The following is a 21,612-nucleotide window of genomic DNA, read 5'->3' as shown; positions in this document are numbered from 1 at the left end:
ACCTCTTACCTTTGCACTGTGTAACTTCAAGTTGAAACATCACTTCTGGAAGATTGAGAGCCAACTAGAATGTTTCCATTTGTAAATAATTTTTCTCACTATAGGATAATGAATTTTAGTTGATAAAGATTGCTTTACATCCCTTCTTAGATTGATGGGCAGCAAATTATTTTATTGCTCCAAAGTCATAGCTGAGGTCTTTGTTTCATGGCAATATATTAAAACACACCTTAAAACTCAGACCAAAAAACTGGCACAACTTCTGCTTTCACAGAGGAGCCAACTCTTGCTAAATAGATGTAATTGTGCAGCAGCTGGCTGCTATTTATACTCTACATTTCCTCAGAACCAACAACTTAGTTAAATAACAGAAAGAAACAGAAATGGCCTGTTATTTATCCAAAGTTGGACTTCACTAATCTTTATACTTAAAAAACTGAAAGTGAAAGACCCTGTACAAATCTTAACCATGACTTTAATTGTGATAAATATATTGCTGCCAATATAAGTTTTTATTTTTTCAGTTACCCAAAATGATAGGTCAAAATTCAGACTTCTAATCTAAGAGCCAGTATGACCCATGTCATTGTTTTGTTCTTACTTGTCATTAGCTTGCAGGGGTCGGAGGTAACAAGTGAGCACAGTTTGTAACTCTTTAACAAACTCCCGCTCATGCTCCAAGATGTCCTGAACTACCTATGAAAAACAAAACAGAGAGAATATTTAAAATAATCCGATCTTATAAAAACCTTCCATGTTCTGAAAATAACTTTAGAAAATGGCCAACTTGTGGCAAACTAAGAATTATTTATCCATTTATGTGCCATTTATTTTGTTAGTACGTTAATTTAATTAATTAGTCACTCCCTCACCCTCCCCCTCCCAAAAAAAAAAAAATCAAAGGTTAATCCTGTTTTTACTCATTAAACAAAAAATAAATTTAAGAAATGTATTGGGGGCACCTGCAGTAGGTCCAGGCCCAAACCAAGACACTTTTACCACAATGTTCTTTTTCTAAAAAGTTACATTTCCTTTGTTCAAAAGTCCAAATAATTGAATTACAGACTCATCTTGCTGTCCGCTGTCAAGGTGAACTTGCTTGGATGGCCCAATTTGGGCAAGTTGGCCGTTATTTTGATTGTTTTCCACTCATAGATTAGTTTTTTACAGCATAACAACCGATTTAAAATTCTTCTGAGACCTCTTTAAGTTCTTAACCAGTCGGATAAGTTGCTACAATCTTCTATTTGTAGGTTTTGATTTCACCATGATGTTTATTCTTCCTTCAACAGTAAGCAGGACACTAAATTAAATGTCTGAAATTTAAACAGGGCAAACGTCCTTCAAAATACTGATACACTACATGTGATTTTAGCCAATATAAGCAGGAATAGCTAATCTATTTTACACCTGAATGTGCATTTTTTTTTAATAACATTTGATGGAAACTCACCACACTGAAGTAGTTCTTGGTCAGAGGAGTTCCTTTAGGAGATAATGGCTTTTCTGAGGAGGAATTCAGAGACAATAACGGAATATATTTACAACATTAACATTTCTAATTTCAATTATGTCATTAAATTATTCTCAGTCAAGTTATATATGAGCCTTATAAGCAAAAGTGAAAACTCTCCAATTCTACCAAAGTTACTTTTTTGGACTAAAAGAGTCCATTAAATGCATAACAGTTCAACATTTTCAGACCAATACGGTCAAAGTTGAAAGGCAGGATTATCATCAGAGAAGGGAAACCAAACTCACCGCATGGTTTGATTTCTCGAACGTAGTTGCTAGGGAACCAGCCCGTCTTGCTGTTAAGGGTCCCCTCCCACCATCCGCCGTCCTCCTGCCGCGTGACGATGATCATGTCACCTTTGCTGAAAGACAGCTCGTCCTCGTTGTTCTGCTTGAAGTTGAAGCGGGCCTTCACCATCACCTGCCCGCCGCCGCCGTTTTCAGACATTTCCTGTTCGAACAGCTGAGTCAATTCCAGTCACCAGCAAAACTAGTGTTTCCACAGTTTCAGTAAAGATTTATATCTGCATACAGTAACACACTGGTGAGATATTACTGGTAATAATGCCTATATTTTCACAAGTAGACATTTACTAGATTACAAAAAAAATCATGTATCTTCTAGAGCTTTCACCAACATCTGTCCTCTATAATCTATTTGGATGGATGTGAATCCGGTCGAGACTGATTGCAGACAACTTCCCACCTCTATTAGTGAGGCAATCTAAACTAGAAATGCAGTTCTGAAGTTTTTTCTGGTTGATACCAAAAGGAACTTTGCAGATTCTTACCTCTTGTGGACTGATTGGTTACTTTCTAATCTGAATGATAAAAGTGATGGGCTAGTAACATTCAGTTAACATAAATTATGTTTTAACAAATTCCACATTGTTCGAAAATGAAAAAAATAAATAACTAATCATCATATTTTCTTAATAAAAGTTTAAAAACTAAATGCAATTAAATAAATAGGTAAATAGGCTTCATTCCTGATGAGCTTTCTCTGTAGTTTAATTTTTTGTTCCAATTACTTTTTGATTACTCTATCATAACATGCACTATAGCAGAACTTGAGCTTTACAGATAAAGGTGTGTGCTTCCCAAATAAAACAACCTCTTATGTTTTTAGTGAATTTATATATTAAACAGCTGATTGTCAGACAGTAAAATGTTTTCCTCTGGTGTCTTCACATCCACACCAAGCTCCAGTAGATTTTAATCTCTCCTTTTCTTCACTGATGTCTTATTAAGACTATCAATGGTGTTAATATTCTGAATTTGTTACACTGAAACACTGTTAGGTGACAGTCTGCTACTTGTTAACACCTCCCTGTCTGATGCTTTGCATATAGAGTGGATTAAGGATTTCAAACAGTCATAAACTTTAATGCTGGTCACATTTAAAGCTGTTTACTCTGCACAGACAGTCAGGATAAATAATGGTTGTGCCAAGTTTGAGTTGGGCTTGCAATAAACTAATTCCAAAGATCACATTTGATTTAGTAAACGTAGAACAAACCTAAGTATAGACTGTTTCAATGCAGTTAATCATACATGTGTAAAGGTGTTAGGAGCTTAAAAAGTTCATCAAAGTAAGTTGAGACCAATTCGCTAATTAGTGACGACTTAAAAACAGTCAACAAACAATGTCTTTATTTCATTATAACATCTGAAAAAAAATATATATGTCCAGTAGAGCAACTGGGCATCTTAAAAGATTCCAACGGAGAATATGAATCAGATTGGAACAGAAACGTCAAAAAGTTAGTACGTTTATTGAACATAAAGCAGGCTAAGTTGTGTTGAATGCAACACTAAAGCTCTTTTCATTAACTTAAGTGATATTACGGCAGCTCAACTTATTTAAAATTTCTCAAAATAAAATTAGTCACGATCAAGGTTAGTAGGTAACATTTATTTAGTCTCTTACCATCCTGAAAAAGCAGATGCAGGTTGATACATAAAATATACACTTCATCTAGATTTTCTACTTATGACTGCCTTTCCCCCAGAACTTTATTTAGGAGATTATTTCTTCATACAAAGGAATTGCAAAGCCGTCTCAGAATATATTTTAGCATTTTCAACAAATTGGCTTAAAAAAAAACTCTAAAACACATTTAAGCATTGCACCTATCCATCATTTATTCCCACACTCATACACATGGACGATTTAGAGAAACTAATTGACTCAGGAGTCATGTTTTTGGACTTTGAGAGGACCTAGGAGTACCCAGAGAAAACCCATATATGTACAGAGAGAACATGCAAACTCCTTGATGAAAGACTTTCGTCTTGTTGCAAGGCAACAGTGTTACCAGCAGTGTCACTGTACAGCATGTGTTTAAGCATTCAAAATATAAAATATAGCTGAAAATAAAGAGAAATCATACCACTGATTTAGATTGTCTGCGCAGAGACCCTTTGGATCTGGTGGAGGACAGCGCGTGTGAAGACGTCGTCTGATTAGGAGAGGACGAACCGGACTGAGGACATCGCTCCACAGCACAATCTACGCACACACATGGACAAGACAGGAAGTCTCAAATTAAGGTTACATTTCAGTGCTCTCACCTGGAAAAGGTACACAAACACGTCATGCAGGTGCACAACCACAGTGGAGGATGACAACCTGAAGATAATTCATATTAATAATGCTCTGCTGCTCTGCACCGCTCCAAGGCAGCGAACAAACAAAGGCTACGAATTTTTGATTACTCACAGGATAATCGGATTTAAGCAAAACTGACATTACAAGCCTGGAATAAACAAGCAGCTAAACAAAGAGCAGCCTTCAAATAAACAACATCAGAGATCGCTTGTGCAGCATCCATGTTGCTCTATGATCATATTTTCTCCAAAGCTGCTCATGTCTGATAGCATTTTTATTGCACAGGCAGAGCCATGGAGAAAATAAAAATAAAAATCAGATTTATGTCAGCTCTAGCACTGTGTCATAAGTCAGCCACTGCTGCAGAGGAACTTTGATTTAAAGTCAGTAGATATCAGCTGCCCTGCAGTATGAGAGCAGCTCTGCCAGTGCACTGAGCAGTAACCTTTCTACTGGCTTTATTTGGAATAAAACAGACACAGGCTAGCAAGCAGAAGCACTCACAGAAGGAAACTCATTTTATGCCAACTGAAAGCTAGCCAAGTTTGTTGTTTGTTGCTTTTTCAAATTACAAAAGATGAGAAAGGAATGTGATACACAATTAACCTTTCAAACCTAAAATCGGATCAAATAAACATTAAAGGTTCGAGGATATAAATCATAGGGGAACTTTCTCTTACTGGCAGTAAAACAGCAATATTTTGTGTAATCCTGTTTAATCAGCATATCATTTTGAATTCATGCCACTCTGATATGGTTTAGATGGGGAAAAAGCAGGAGAGTCTCTGCTTTCCATACGCCGGCATATATTATACTTTAAAATGATTGTTATCATTAAAAACAGACGTTGAAGGCAGTGACAGGTGGGACTCATAAATCCCATATGTGAAGCCATCTGCACAGTGAAGCCTAAGCCTAAGTCTGTTCAGTGGTCGCCACTTTTTTACACAGAGGATTCAAGAAACAAAGCAAGAAACATGTAAGGATGCTAAATACCAATGATCTCACATTAGATTGCAATAATTAATATTTAATCAATCACAAGATGCACTAATCAGTCAGCCATAGATTTGATTCAGAATTAATCTGCAGCACAAACACTTAATATCTGATTCTTTTCCCCAATTAATTAATTGCATCAAAATTTAGAGCTCCAAACATTTTTGGTCTACAATGCACTTGTTTCAGTTCAATAAAATCCCATAAAAGGTTAAGGGATAGACACTTCTTTTCATTTTTAGAAAAGACAATGACCAGAATTAGTCAGAACTGGTCAGACTTCAAAGAAAAAGAAAAATTGATATCACATGGAAAAAGTCTGATTGGTGAACCTCTCGACCTATCGCCTTCAAAGAAAGGCAAACCTTTTTTATTCCCTAGCAACCAGAGTAAAATGAAGTTTCAACTCCTCACATTGTGGCACAGTCATTTTTCATTAAATTCATGAATGGCAAACACATGAATCAACTTTAAAAAATATTGCACACACAAGCTTGATCATTATTTACTTTTTACAAAAATCAAAATGATGTATGGATCGTTGATGCATTTATGTAATGAAAATGATTGGAGTTTTTTAAGCAATGAATTGATGGTATTTAAACGTCTACAACCTAAATACTTAGTGGCAGAGCAAATAATTCTCTCCGTTGTGTTTGAATCACTTTAATGTATTACTTTTATCTGACAGACCCCAAACAAAGACTCCTCAATGAAGCAGTTAGTCCAGGATTTGTCTAGCATTTCAAATTCCAACAGTATTTTCACCTTCGTACCCCATTTATTACAATATTACACACATGAGGTCACAGGATACTGTCTGAGGTGCATTAAAGCATGAATAAAAATGGCACACAGCGTGACACAAGCACACACTGCCATGCAAGCTGCCCATCTGTAACCCAAAGAGACATGTAGCCAAAACCCTCAGTGTAGTCTCAACTCATTTACTAATGTTCTTTTTCGACCATCAACCAAAAAATAAACGTATTCTGCAATTCCCAGATCATTATAATAATAATTTACAATTCCTTAATTTGTTATACGTACAGTATATCAAGCATGGGCTAATTAATGCATTAAGGTATGCTGAAAAATGTAAAATTTACGGCTTCAAAAATCGCTGAAGAGTTTGTATCAGAATGACCCGTTTTCTCTGATTGCATAGAGAACAGAGTCAAACACTGCTGCCCCTCCCACACCTGTTGCTGCACACTCTCATTCAGCTTAATGAAAGAAAAATTCTATTGTTTTTTTGTTGTTTTTTTTTATCATAAATAAAAGTTAAGTCTTTGGAAATCTGGACAACCCATCATTCCCATAAGGGAAACCCAAAAATACAAACTACCTAAATTAGCTGACAGCTCACCTAATTAACCAACAAACATGAGCTTGATATACTGACAATGTTAACAAAAATAATACTTAGTGGCATAAGCGCTTGGAAACAACTAAATTTCGCCAAAGTTTACATTTTGACTTTCATACATTTACTCAAACAAAAATACAATGAATATACTGAATAAACATTATCATAACTGTCATAATCACAATGACAGTTTAGTATCAATAATCCCTTATTGATACTACAGAATTAGTATCAATAAGTCTTGTTTTTGTGCATTAAATAAAAGTGATCTAGACCTCAATGGCAAAACAGACAAATTTAGGAAGCCTATGACTCCTGAAAAGAAATGGAGACTTCTTATCATAAATATAAAAATACCATAGGAACTTTATTATTTATTACAGTCAGAACAATCCCATTCTAACAGCTGACATGGTTATTCAATGGTGTGAACAGCTTCTCATTCCTTAAAACAATTGGATGCAATAAAAGGTCCAATAAATCATTTGCTATTAGATAAAAACCAAATAAATATCACAATGCCTAATGTTTTGTTTCTCTTTTTGCTGCCATTGGAGACAAAAATCTAAGACTGTTGAACTTTTACTTGAACAAGCAAACTGAACCGCAGAAAAGAAAAAAATGAGAACTGTTACCTTGCGTGGCAAAGTTGAATGCCAGCAGCGTATTCAGGACCTTGCCAAAATTCTCTCCAGTGTATAACCACTCTGGTTCAAACCCCTGGATGGAAAAGAAACAGAGAAAAATACAGTCAGACAAAAAATAAAACTGAAACAATCTGTTCATACAAACTGGGATCATTTAAACCTAGGCATAAAGCATGTTTCAATCAGTTTACACTGAGCCCATAGTGTAAACTGTGGGCTCAGTCTACCGACTGGGATCACAGCACTGTGTTCCAACAAGTTAAAATTAAACTCTATTGAGTTGAATTTTAATTTGTAAGATTACCATAATAGAGCTCTAGCCCAGAAAACAGCCACAATAGGGACAGAGTTAGTACCTTTTTATCTACCCTGGACGACAGGTGAAGTTTTCAGGTGGGAGGAGCTAAGCATCATCAACTGGCTGAATACCATCATTCTGTTTCAATTATCTCCCAGTTTATATTTCCTTATAACTTTGTGGCCTAATTCAAATTTAAAATCTTAAAATATTGCATTAAGATTTATAGTGTATTTGATTTATCTCTGTAATCGGAGTTTAGATCCGGATATGGCGTCACATCTCTGTGTCACGTCTTCTAGATGGAAGTAGGAAAATTAGTAGCAATAAGCCAAATATTGAAATGCCAACTACAACTGGAAACAAAAGATGGCGCATCGTATGAGCAGGAGTTAAAGCAACACCTAATGGTTGCCATGGGAGATTCAAGGATTGTCAAACAAGCGTGAATGTTTCATGCAACCCACAAACACTCCAGGTATGTGTTTGATGAGGGAATAACATACATCGTGGTATAAAGTGCTAAAAAGTCAGTTTTGGGTAATACCCCTCCCTGCTTTTCAGAGTACATTTTCATATGAGAATCTGGTAGATCAGGCTGGATCTACCAGGATCTACCCTGGAAACCGAGGGTAGGTAATTATGGCCCTGAAAGCCTACCCTAGGTTCCTGGAAAAGGTTCTGTGGCAGAAACATAGCTAAGAAGTAGGTCAAAATTAGCTCCTTTACAGGGAAGAGTGAGTTTTGTTGCTTTTGTGATTCACACCAACAAGACTCTTATTCTTCCATGCAACACAAACAATAGAAGGAAACCTATACCGAAGCAGCATACATAAAGTGATTATAAGGCAAAGAAAACCACAGATATTTTGAACCTGACCTCTTTTTGCAATAAAACAGAGAAACATTCATTTGCAATTCTCTTTCCACTTCCCTGAACTCACATTGCCAGGTTAGCCCAACTCAGACAGCTATCGTCTTTCCTCCAGTGGATAAAGTTTCACATTTTAAATAAAACATCTTAAATATAGAGGCTGAGCACTGTAACAGCAGATTCAGGAGTTGTGTTTAGTTGCATTTTTTTTGTGTGTGACGTGTTCAGGTATGAAATCAACAAAGAGAAAAACGTCTGTATGATTGTTTTGAATAAAATGAAAATAAGCAACAATATAGGCTGTGTGCTTTGTTTCTGGTCACTGGTTTCTGGTAATGATGTAGTTATTGCAGTCAGTCATGTAAGTTTTTAACATGGATTTAAGTGTGCTAGTTATGAGATTTTGACCTGAGTTGTAATAGTTGTTGCACTAAATGACAGTTGCAAAGTATGAACAAAGGGCGAACACATCTTCTACATTTCACAACAGTGATAAAAATAAAAAATCACAGGCCATGAACGGTAATTGGCTCTTCCTCCTTGTCATCTGCAAGCAGAAGTGAAAGCAGTTACCCAGCTTTCTTCATATAGGCGCTGGACAGACAGGGGTTATTTATTTATCAGAGCAAAAGGCAAAAAGAAAATACCATAATCGCTTAGGGAAGGGCAGGGTTTGTAATAGCCACATAGACATCCCCAGGCTGATACGTTTGACAGCACCTCTCAGAAACCTTCTGCCAGTGACCTAGTGGCTGCTGGCAAAACGTCTAATTATGGGCTAAACCAGAGTTGGTGGATAAAAAGCAAAGAGGACCTCCCAGACATAACAAGCCAGCTGGGCAGGACTACTGAACCACTAAAGTGAGTCAAGCTTGCTGACTCAAATTGCTGCTTAAACAGAGCGAGTGATGTGTTTCAAAACCACAACAGATTATTTATAACAGACTGGGAGAGACATTAATGTCCGCTGTTCTGGTACGGTGTAGAACTGGCTGGAATTGAGGAAAAACACTCTTGCATGAAGGAAAAAGTCCCAGTTGGTTTGTGCTTAGTTGTCTAATAAAGTTTTAAAAAGTTACCATCATGCACGTCTTAGTGTTTAATGCTGCCTTACTTGTTTATATGCTTTTTTTGTTGTTAAAAAACATTTCTAGTTGTAATAACACATGGTAAGGTCATGATCACAGAAACTAAAGTAGCAACATGAATCACTCTTATGAAGATGATACGGTTCATATTACAACTGAACATACAAACCAAGAAATAAATAAGCAAATGTCAACATATTATATTCCTGTTTCAGCATGGGTGAGTTACTTTTATCAAGGTTTATTAGATTTTTAAAAAAAGTTACTTTCCAAAATTTAAAAGAAAGTCCATCATACCATTCCTATGATTTAAATCCCGCAAGAAAAAGGCTCAGAGACCCTTTCTCCCCGCTGTATGGAGCATGGAGTAGTGCACGACTCCCCTCCCCCACCCGTTGCTGAGCACTTCTGGTCAACATGAACGCAAGACCACAACTACGCTTTTATTTGCTTACAAAATAATAAAATCAGTTTTAAAATACTTCTGGTTGTGAAAAACATGGTAATTTTGTGGAGATTGGAGGAGTGCCACTAAACAACCTATTAACTGTAAAAGTCTACAGTTGTACTTTAAAATGGCCTACAGAACAGATGGCATGCCTACATAATCACCTATCAGTTTATTATATGCCAACTTTGTAAAAAGAATGTTTATTTTAAATTACTATTAAATTGAGAAGGATTTGCTGAAGTCTATAAATAAAAATAATAATAATAAACACTAATTATCCATAATCCATATTTCAATAATAATTATAAATCAGTAAGTGACAGTTTCAGCAGGAGTAGATATAACTGTTGGATTGTAATCATAGATGAGCATATCTCATACCAATCCACTGCTATTTGTGTTATTCTTTCTATAATTCTAAAAAGTGCTTGAAAAATACCACGGAACTTATTGTTTAAACCAAAATAATTTTAGATATTGAACAATATTGTTATGACTGCAAGAATCAATAGCAATAAATATTTTGGTGGCAGTAAGAATAACATTTTCTGCGTAATAGAGACATTTAGATCATGTCATATGTTTGTACATATTTAAGCGCAATATAATAATAATGTCAAGGTTACACCACGGACCATAATTACTTCCCTTTTTCTAAAACAGAATCCTGGAATGGATGTCTGTGACAACATTAAACAAGTTTTTTTTTATTATTGTTATTATTTGATTTACATAGCAATGTAAAAGAGAAAGTAAACTTACAAGGAAGTGAATTATTGCTATTTGAAGTAAATGAATCGGGTGGTGACAGTAAAAAAAAAAATCCCATCTTCCCTAGTCCATAGTAAACATGACGTCTAACCTAATAAGCAGATCACAACACAAGAAAGTGTGATCAAAGCTTTCCCTTTGGACTGCAGGGGAATAAAGCGCTGTCGATAGAAAATGATCATGAAAATTCACTGGGGCAACTTACCTCCACTTTCAACGACGAGCATCCTCTTAAAAACTCCTTGATGTTGGAGATGCAGTCAGCTTCAGTTCTTGGATCCTGGGAATACTGAGCAAAAAAAATAAATATATAAACCCACACCTCGGTTTAGTAATCCAAGCGGGTATATGACACACACTGGCTCTTCAAGCCCGTCATAGCTTTAGTTTTAGTGTCACTTTGAAGAAACAAACCCCACAAAATTGTAAACCCAATCCAAATGTTGCGCCTCACAATTTCAAACATTACTGAATGGCTAATGAATCTCCTCTGTGCGGTCATAAGCCACAGAAACGCCAAAGAAGCCACATTTAAGCAAAACATCCGCTCACTTTGAAGACTTTCAAAATAAAGGTCTCTCTTAACAACGAGTACAAAATACGTATGAAAGAAAGGCAGAGATTTTCACCTATTAATCTAAGCTAAAACATACTTGCTACGCAAACGCTGTGGAGCTAGGAGAAGATATGAAGATAAACCAAAATAGCTCGCAAGAAAAGAGAAGCTGCAACTTCCGGTTGCAGCTACGCTTTTAAATAGCGTTTTACGGCCGACGTGGTGCATTCAGGTGTAGTTGTACGCTACAATATTAACACCGCAATAAACGGTGGAGGTACTGATAATGACTATAACGTTTATTTAAAGCTCAAATATCACAGTGGTCTTATTAAACACTTAATAAATAACGTCTTTGACCAACTCTCAGTTTCTGAAAGTTTCAGTAAAACTCCAAAGGCATTTTTAGAATTTTATGATTTCAATAATTAGCTTATTTATTGGACATATGAATATATTTTTAAAAAATGAATAAAAATAACAAAAGTAACCTAATGAATTTCATACATTTAGCAAGTTAAGTCTTGCATTCTGGTCAAGTACACTATATTTCTGTCTCATATAAAAAAATATATGTAGATGCTAAATGCCGGAATAATGAAAGAAAAAATACAGCAAGATTACTACAGATTTAAACAATTTGAAGAATCCAAGATGAGGACTTTGTCATGCCTTTGTCCACTTCTGATAATTCACTATATTTGACGGAACTGGCACATGTAGACATATTTTAAAGCAACACCTCAGAGACAATGCTTACCAGTGTAACAACATGGGGGAATAAAAATAAATACTTTGTGGACTCAAACTGCCTGACCCAAATCAGAGAATTTAAAAGGAAAAATTCCCAAATAGTAAGAAAATCCTAATTTGAATTAAATATATGTTGTTCATTAGGCTGTCTTTTAGCTAGCATAACTAATTTTGATAAGCCTAATTCACTTTGATTTACTCTCAACATTTATGTCTTTTGATGCAACTGAGGAATACAATTGAAGCCAGATATTCCAATGAATGAGCTTTATGAAAAAGAAGCTACTCTTCAAATAATTATTTGTAGTCTTTAACTGTGAATTTTATATTAAAAAAAATTCCCCCAAGTACTATGTAATGTGAAAAAATAGAGATATTCTTTTTATGCTTTATTATGGTATCAAAACAAACTTTATGGGCTACAACTGGCTTGTACAGCATCATGCATGTGTCTGAAAAAAAATACCTCTTATGTTGGCATAGTCTTATATTTAAATACAGTGAGGCAATCAGAGCCTTACTGCACAAAATGAGTATAAGCAGTTTTCCAATCTACTCTGAAATTCACCTACAGTTTAGATTAATTAAATATTCTGTATTAAAATATTTTAACAAAACAAATGACTTACTTGCTTTTAATCAAGATCATATTAAAATTTTATAATTTTACTTTTTATTGCATTTAATTGATCAAAGGAGTCCAGCTTTACCGAGATAATTTAATGAAATCAGTGTTTAAAGGTACAACCTCTTTAAAATGCTAAGTGTTGAGAGGGGAGGCATTTAAATATGATTTGAAGATTTAATTTCACAGCTTCTTCAACACAGATAATCTAGTGTACAATGTGTACTTGAACGCGCCATATTCTCCACCATAAAACCCAGTAAAGACGCGCAATGGCCTGACAGCAGGGCAGAAGTAAGTGGGGAAACGCATCTCGACGCAACACCGGGAAGAGCAGCCGCTCAAGAGGAAGTGACGACCTGAATTTGCAACTGTTATCATGATCAACTTTGTTACCTCCACATTTAACATACAAAATCACTTTAATCGCATTAAAAAGTCAAGATGTTATTGCTCTGGTGAATTCTCCAGGTATAACTATTGAAAGTGTGAACTATTTGGTGCACTCCTATGGCAAAACTAGTCTTGTTTTAGTAGGTGTTCACACTGACCTACTCAGTCATATCAAGAATGCGGAACATTCCCCCCCCCCCACAGGAAATCACTTATTGAAATCTGTAGACTGTAAACTCGCAGAAAACCTCCATTAACCCGACGCAGCACTCCCTGTAAAAGTAATAGAAAAGCGTTCAGCTGTCAAAACTTACAGCTCGGGTAGAGAATGCAAGGCCAGGGCTGCAGAGAGAAGTTCCTGTCGGTATCACTTTCATCAAACCCCTCCCTTCTTTTTCACCGAGATCAGTCGATCGTTTGACATTTTGTTTACTTAATAAATCAGCAGCTCACCTTGGGCGTGAAGCCAGGTATGAGTCTCTCCGTGAGCTTGCACAGGACGACCCCATCCTTGAGTGATGTTTTCAGAAACTCCTCCGGGTCCGCTATGTTCTTTTTGGGCGAGCTGAGCACTCCTAACGATATCAACCACGTTACAGTCTGCTCCTCGGGATTCATAGCTCCACAAAATGATCATCGCCTAAGCCCGCATTGCTAAAACAGAAAAGTGGCGGCCTGTTCCGTATCAATATGCAGCTCACATCCGCACTTCTGCTAAAGTTTAAAAAAAAAACAAAAAAAACGAGGCGGCGAGAAGGGGGGTGTGGGGGGTTGGAGGAGGCAGTTACTACACGCAAAACTGATGATCACCCCTACTGGCAAACAGGCACCTCAACAATACACAGGGTGCTGGATTTCCCCCTGCAAAGCAGCACATGGTGTGAGAGAGCAGATGGTATCAAGAACAAATGAAGCAAGGCTCAGAAAATAAAGAAAGTAACTGATATCTTAGATGCATCAGCATATTTTTGCATGAGGGGAAAAAAACAGCAGGTCTGCAACAAGACTGACGGGGTGTTTTGCAACTTATTTAGGAAACTTGCAAATGTGAAATTCACATTATCTCACTGTTCTTCAAAGTTTAATAATTTGAGTTTGGATTGGAAGATTCATTTTTACACTAATAGGCCTAAATAAAGTCCAACTGCTTTCTGAAATCAGCTAACTTGTATATTTAGCTCACCTGCATGTAATTTCTCAGTTATGTTTTTGATGTTTGCTCCCAAATCCAATTTATCTGACAAACGCATTTAAAACTCTGCTTAACCAAAGGGCTGTTCAGTACTAGAACAGAGCAAAACAAAACATAGAGTGGAAGAAAAAAAACATTACTTGAAAACATTAAACCACATTAAGTTTTTCACAGCTTCACCTAATAAATTTTATATTAGCAGCCTCCTGCAGAACACAGCAGACTGAGAAAGTAATTTAGCAAAAATAAAATGGTCCAGTCAAAGTCCAGACCTAAATTTATTTGGAATTTGTGCTAAGAATTTGGAATTCAGGGATGGGCAGAAAATTCAGTCTAGTCATGCCAATCTGGTACAGACTAGGCCCAAAAACCTGCAGCAGTGAGTGCAAAAGAAAGATAACTCTCCAAATGACTGTTGGGGTCAAACATAAATGCAGGCCATGGTTGTGGTTACGTTTCCTTCAACTTCACAATTATGTTGCTTTGTGTTGGTCTAACGCAGTGTTTCCCCAACCCTGGTCCTCAAGGCACAGTGTCCTACATGTTTTAGAGGTTTCCCTGCTTTAATGTGCCTGATTCAACTGATTGCAGTTCAACAAACTCCTGTTAATCAGTCATCAATTGAAATCAGCTGGACTGAAGCAAGGAAATACCTAAAACATGCAGGGAAGTGTGCCTTGAGGAACAGAGAAACACCGGTCTAACGCACAAAGCCTCAAAGTACTTTAACGTTTGTGACAGAAAAGAAAAAGGAAAAGTTTGAGTATTAATACATTTTCAAGGTATCACCGGGTTAAACTTTTAGAGCACACCCTAATTTTTAAATCCATCTTATCAAGTATTTCTATATCAAAGGTTATCACTTCAAAAGGTCTGGAAACAAAATTCTGATTTGCTACGTTCAGAAATATTACACAACAACTGCTTTACTGACCATCTTTCCCAGTTTCACTGTTTTATTGAGACAAAAAGAAAAAACTGATTTTAAAGACTTTATTTAAAACACAACAAATATCAAATTTAACCAATTCCTCAGTCTGGACTCTTCCCACTTCCAACAGATTTTTCCAGTCGAACAGTTTCAGCCAACCCCTGCAACAGCACCTGTAAAGCTATCAACAAAAGATTAAATCAAGCTGAAAGTTAGATCTATAGAATGATAGCAAGTTACAGCTAATCTTACAAATCAGCAACAATTTAAAATGTATAAATGAGTTTAGGGTAAAGGAGTTAACAGTATAAACCAGAGGGAGTAAGGCAGCACAACATGTTGTTATAATATTAGTGTGCAACATTGATATTGCATATGACTGGGGTGCAAAAAAAAATGTTGGCCAACATATTCCACATGTTACATGCTTCAATTTTACATGCTAATGTAATATTTGATCAAGAAGCTGTTGTCATGTGCTGGACATACCTAGGTTGGTTAAAGACGATCTGGTTAAATCAGTCCAACAACTGGAGGATAGAACTCTGGTATATTTCAGCAGCCATTACTTTGATGTTCATCCTGCAACACAGAAAAAAAATTAACATTGTCCTTGTCTTAAGTGTGTATTGAAAAATAAAATATAAAGATATTGTAGTTCTCAATCCAACTTCAAGTTTCTCCGTATGATTTTTTTTTTCCTCCAGTTTGGCTGCTGGGTTGATGGCGTTTCTCCACAGGTCTCCAGTTTTTTTGAGCATGCTTGTAGAAGAGGTTTGGTTACTGAACATAATTTATGCCTGCTTGGCTTTTACCAAGACAAAACGTTTTTTACTAGATGTCACTTAATGTCAAAAAAAATACTGATGCCAATTCTTTGAAACTGCACAACTCGTTGAGCAAAAAGTTGTTTCGAGGGCTCAGATTGTCAATCTTGATCAAAAGGAAGGAATCCTCATGGTTTGTTGCTCTTATAAAAATTACCATATAAAACAATTAAAAGCGCTTATTTCAGTTGACTTCCTTATTGCAGTGTCTCCTGAGGCAAAAGTTGTCTGGAGTGAAGATTGTAATACAGGACAATGAGAAACTCATTTACAGGTGAGAAACAAAGGTTTGCTTTGCTTACCAGCTGATGACTATCAGTCGAGTTGTGTTTGCTTGTTGCATGTCATCAAATTGCTCTAGGGTGATGGATCCATTTCCAAGGGGAACTACATTGGAACATTTTGACAGTAACATTTCCCCATCTGGCAAACAGTAGTGTCCAGTTGGAAGCACATTTGTTTAATATTTCATTCCACTCCATCATATGTGCGAACAGACTCACCTATGATTACAGAACTTTGCAAAGGAGACGTGTCATCACTTTTTCCCCGTCACTTTTTTGTCAGAAATCTCGAGGTGAAAAATCGATGAGATGTAGAGTTTCAACTAAAAGCTTTATTAGCGTATGAAAGCCATATTTAGGGCATTGCAGATTCAATTCACACTGAACTGACAAAAACACTTAGTAACTACACTGTGACATAGGTAAAGAAATACTATATATAAAAAATGGGAAAAAAAAAATACACATAAAACGGGGAAAGTAAAAGATACAAAGCTAAGCTTCCTAAGTCACAGAGTTAAGACACATTTTGTCTGTTTGTATTCATCAGATTTCTTCCAAAACATGTGTCAAGTATGTACGAAGATCAAAGTTTGCATTAATGAGACTTCCAAGTCCATTTTAGTATCTGCTGCGAGCCATTCCTCTATCAGGCCGACCGCCACCACGGCCACCGCGAGGCCCTCCACGACTTGAGCCATACGAGTCACGAGGAGGGTAGCCTCTCTCGCCAGGGGGGGCCGGGCCCCTTTCCTGCCTACCCATTCTCTCTCCACGGCTCGGAGGGTACGGGTCACTCCGGCTGCTGGGGTAACTGTCACGACTGCCATAGCCGTCCCTGGAGCTGCTGCCATAGTCATCGTAACGACTGCTTCCACCGCTTCCACCATAGGATGGTGGGGGGCCCCGTGAGGGTGGGGCGCTGCGAGAGTTACCTGCAGGGTCAATGGTTCAGGTAATGGTTCAGGTAAGGTTCAACTTCAATAAATTACTTGCACCGTTAAGTGCGCACTTTCTGCCAATAGAATTCATCCTGTGACAAATTTCATGGGTTGTGTGTTTCTTTTTTTTTTCATCTTCCATTTGTTTGAGTTCTACATTTAATGTGGATGTTTTAGTTGATGAGCAGTTGCAGTTGATATAAAATTTATATCTTCTACATTGAATAAGTGGGTAGTGTTACTCCATTTCTGCATGCCATTTACTCAGGAAGCCATTTTTCCTTTAACAGGTCCAGGTGAAGAAAAGAGACGAGGTTTTCTGACTTGTCTTGAAGGTTTGTGAAGTTTACTCCTTGAGGGAGTGCTTTGCTAGGCAACACTTAATGGACATTTCCAAGGTTTTTGATGGTTCCTTACAGTTGCATACTCTGCGTCAGGTCAAATCAAATCGTGTCTTTGCCTGAAATTGCCACACTTTTTTGATAAATATAGGAATTGCACTGAATGGACTGAACTTTTAGTCAAATTTCTGCTTTTAGCCTAAAAGCCAATATTTGAATTAAATATAAATGTGCGAGTTGGAGGTTTGTTCAAGGTGAAAGTTCTTCTCTTGGGAGGTAGTGAACTTGAGCTTTCTGTTGCAGCCTGTGCCATGACTTATTTTTGCAGCTTTTCCCTGTGTGACAGTAATAATTTGTTGAGCTCATGGAGCTGCATCTTACCGTAACCATCATAGGAATCTCGGTAGGAGCCACCACTGGGACGATCCATGTAGCCTCTCGGCTCTCTGCCACCTCCATAACCATCACGGTCGCTTGGTAAAATACATAACAACCCCGTTATAATTAGACGGGCAGGTGCGATTTTAAGAATGTCTTAAAACCTTAAGAACTAAAACAAACCTGCATCTAAGCCTGTCATAGTAAGCACAACAATTATTAAAATAAACTCAATAATTTGCATTTGGTTGTTTGCTTTCTTCCCGTTTCTCTTTCTACCAAACTGGATAACAAAAGGCTTCACTCCAGTGCATTGACCCGACTGACCCCTCCCTTCTTGTTGCCTTAGCTGAAAGAGGAGTGAACTCTGGTGTCAGTTACTTGCCAGGCGCACAGTATTGTAGACACAAGCTAGAAAATGCAAGTAAAGATATTCAAATAGAGTGTTTTTGTTGTTAGTTTGCATTTTTGCTTATAAAAGTCACACCTGACAGTTTTCCTGGTATGAAACCAAAGATTATTATTTATGAAGGGCAATTTTACATACAAAAACTTCATAATCTATTTTATTTATGGTTTTTAATGTGTGTAGGTTTTTATTTTCATTTCATTTAGTGTTTTTGGTTGTTTTGTTTATGTTCTTTTGGATGTTTAAAACCTTTTTCAGTTCCAGTGTTAACTGTTGCTTAGTAATTACATTTGTGAGCTTTGATGTACTTCTTTATCATTACATTACTTTAAAGTTGTATCGATATTATTCATCACAATCATTTCTGAGTAATTATCATTAAGTAAAATATGCTACAGGGACAGGCATACCTGTATCCTCTTGACATTGAGCCATAGTCATCTCTGGAGCCAGAACTAGAATATTCTCTGTAGGAGTAATCTCTGGGAGGGGGTCCATAGTCCCGGTCTCTTGAGCTGTAATCCCGGCTGGAGTATCTAAAAATCATTAAACAGGACCGATCTATTTAGGTTCATCACAACAACAAGGTACAATAAAAGTGTTTATGGAGTATTTATTCTACAACTTTCCCATATTATCTTTTAGTAAATCTTTTTTTATCTTGTGTAAATGTTCCTGTTTATGCTCAGAAATAATTCACAATAGACCCTTGTTCTGATATTTCCTACCCGTCTTTAGGGTTGTAATGGTCATCTCTTGGGGATGGATAATCATCTCTCCTGGACATGGAGTCTCTGCGGGGTGGAGGACCATAGGGATCCCTGTCTCTGGACATGGGAGCTGAAATGACAACAAGTTAACAGTTGTATTCCCCAAACCGTTGAGAAACAATTTGTTTTAAAAAGAAAGAAAAGAAATTAATATTCTGAGACCGTTTTAAATACTCACGCCTGCTCATGGGACCAGATAGGGCCGACCTCTTGGGTGGAGGACCCCCATTGCGAACTGGTGGACCTCGTTTCATTGGGGGACCTCTGGATGACATCCGACTATAGTAGCCATCTCCATCTTCTGAATCATAGTAGTCTTGAAAGAAGGACATATTTTCAGCATTCATCCAAGTTCATTAAACACCCACCTTTTTAAATTTCCCAATAGGTGTCTATATTTAAAAATGCCTGCGTTATCGAGAGGAAACCAAAGTCCAATTCCTAGTTCATATGCAAACTCTGCCAAAAAACCTGATTTTGATGAAAATCTTACCTCTGGATGGCGGGCCCCTAATTCCTCCCCTTGACCCGCGGGGCCCTCTGGGAGGACCCCGGCTTCGAGAATGCATAGGCGGCCCACGTCTGCCAGAACTCTCAAACTGAGGCTTTGTAGCTTGCTCCACTTTAATAGGCTTCCCATCCAAAGACTGGTTAAAAAAAAGGTACAATTATAATCAGAACTTAAAATTTTTATAAAAAATAATATGTTAAAGAAAAACAAAGACCCACCTTTCCATTCATTTCCCGGGCAGCATCTTTTGCATCAGCCGGACTTTCAAAGGTTACAAAAGCAAAGCCCCTCGATTTGTTTGTTTCACGGTCCTTCATCAGAAGTACTGAAACATAAAAACAAAAAGGTGAGACCAGAATTTTTTTTTCCAAGACAAAAATTTCAATACATTTTTAGATTTAAGACATAATAGTTTGTTTTTACTTTATATTTTATTACATCCCCTGAACTGCAATAATAACTAAAAAAACAATAAAACACTCTGATTGAAAGTTTAGTATAACCTACTAATTTGAGAGTTGATGTATCACCATCTGAAAGTCTGCAGATGTAGTTTGTGCTGAAATGACTTACTAAAACCGTTTTGATTCCCATTGATAACATAACATTCAAAATCTGTATGTTGCAAAATGCCAAGTATTCTGTTCACATAGCCAGGGCATATCAATGTTTAGGTGTGATAAAACCCTGATTTCTTTGGCTGAATTGGGATCTTTTTCTTTTTTTTATTGAAAAAATTAAAATAAAAACATCCTATGTCTATTATACCAAGACAGAATATTTAACCCACGGCCACTTCTGAAAAGATTATGTAGTAACAAATGTGACCCTTTGACTGGATAAAGGTGCAAGTCGTTTATCATTAGTCATTTATTTGAACAATTCACTGAGAAAACTAGATGCTGTGTTCCTATTTTAAGCAACTTTTGGGGATTAGCGGGCATTCAACACTACATCCTTAATGTAATTGGGCATAGGAAATAAAATAGCTTAATATTTAAGCATTTAATTATACATTCATAAACTATTTAGCTTTTCAAAAGGCCCCTCAAAGTATTTTGAAAATAAACAACAAAAAAAAAACACACTCATCATATCTATCGAAAGTGAAAATGAAACATTCCGAGTTCATACAAAGTCTTCAGTATTTATTTTAAGTATTGGTAAAACTGCTAAACAAAAGGAAAAGATGCAAATTAAACTGTAATATTACAACTAAAAATATAAAACTTTAAGTGTGTATTAAATACAGCAACACATAAGCGTTGCACGCGGTGTTAAATCCGTAGAAAATTAAAATCGAGTTCTACTTGTGGAGGGGCCATTCCCACCTTCGACGATCCTGCCATATTTGCTGAAGTACTGCTCCAAGGCCTTGTCGGTGGTCTCCGTGTTGAGTCCACCGATGAAGAGCTTCCCCGGTCGGTCTGCTTCGGCCATTCTGAAAAACAAAGAAAATGCCATTCGGGTCAACTATCACACGGAAAATATTGCACAGGAACAATAAAACTGCTCCTAAAAACGGATCATTTGCTAGATAAATACCTTTTTGCTGGTTTTGAGTCGCTCAACGCGCAAAATGGCGATAAACGCGCCACCAATATCAGCGAAACAGTTATTCACGTTAGACGACTTTCCCCACGAGCTACAAAAAAAACACTTCAATACGGCGGTTTAAATGCACAAAGTGTGTAATATTTAAAACAACGCGGACTCAGTCTGCTCAAAGCATGCAGGCTACCAACGTGCTATGACGAGGAACTACCAAATTTATCAGGCTTTAGGAGGATACAATGATGGTGAACAACGGTTGCTCTTCTTCCTCTATTTACCTTCTTCCGGCTGAAATACATACGCCTGCCCCCTAGTGGCACTCCAAGGCGCTGCACAACTACAACCGCTCTTGTATCCCAGTCATTTTCTATTTGGGTTTAATGTTTCAACATCGTTTTCATTATTTGTACTTATGAAATGCTTGTTTTAAAATCCCTTGAAATTTTAGTCATGCAACCACTCATACCATTTTTTTTCACTCTCTTAAGTGACTGAATGAACATCACTTCACAACTTGTGAGGTT

General features: G+C 36.9%; 2 protein-coding genes across 4 annotated transcripts in view; both read right to left on the bottom strand.

Moving 5' to 3' along the window:
* The window catches only part of arhgef6 (Rac/Cdc42 guanine nucleotide exchange factor (GEF) 6), a 41,169-nt gene extending 27,477 nt beyond the window's left edge, over positions 1-13,692 (bottom strand). For both annotated transcript variants that reach the window (XM_028008601.1, XM_028008602.1), the window contains exons 1-7: positions 13,404-13,692; positions 10,829-10,912; positions 7,130-7,214; positions 3,909-4,027; positions 1,762-1,966; positions 1,454-1,506; positions 602-696 (exon numbers count right to left, since the gene is read on the bottom strand). In XM_028008601.1, the coding sequence (XP_027864402.1) occupies positions 602-696; positions 1,454-1,506; positions 1,762-1,966; positions 3,909-4,027; positions 7,130-7,214; positions 10,829-10,912; positions 13,404-13,568 (806 nt within the window). In that variant the 5' untranslated portion in view covers positions 13,569-13,692. The remainder of the gene's footprint in view (positions 1-601; positions 697-1,453; positions 1,507-1,761; positions 1,967-3,908; positions 4,028-7,129; positions 7,215-10,828; positions 10,913-13,403) is intronic.
* A 1,429-nt stretch (positions 13,693-15,121) lies between these two features.
* Positions 15,122-21,367, bottom strand: rbmx (RNA binding motif protein X-linked). Of its 2 annotated transcripts, none has more exons than XM_028008115.1 (10): positions 21,080-21,367; positions 20,866-20,975; positions 19,753-19,859; positions 19,517-19,670; positions 19,202-19,339; positions 18,982-19,093; positions 18,664-18,789; positions 17,848-17,939; positions 15,563-17,119; positions 15,122-15,254 (listed from the first exon to the last, which is right to left on the bottom strand). In XM_028008115.1, exons 2-9 carry the CDS (start codon positions 20,972-20,974, stop codon positions 16,806-16,808), a joined length of 1,152 nt encoding a protein of 383 aa, XP_027863916.1. In that variant the 5' UTR covers position 20,975; positions 21,080-21,367; the 3' UTR covers positions 15,122-15,254; positions 15,563-16,805. The 2 variants fall into 2 exon arrangements, with proteins under 2 accessions (XP_027863916.1, XP_027863917.1); XM_028008116.1 differs by having other exon boundaries at positions 15,563-15,655; positions 21,080-21,364.
* Between the last annotated feature and the right edge of the window lie 245 nt (positions 21,368-21,612).

The sequence above is a fragment of the Xiphophorus couchianus genome, chromosome 23, assembly GCF_001444195.1.
Source record: "Xiphophorus couchianus chromosome 23, X_couchianus-1.0, whole genome shotgun sequence".
NCBI lineage: Eukaryota > Metazoa > Chordata > Actinopteri > Cyprinodontiformes > Poeciliidae > Xiphophorus > Xiphophorus couchianus.
The sequence above is the reverse complement of the archived record's forward strand: the minus strand, read 5'-3'. Positions and strand labels throughout refer to the sequence as shown.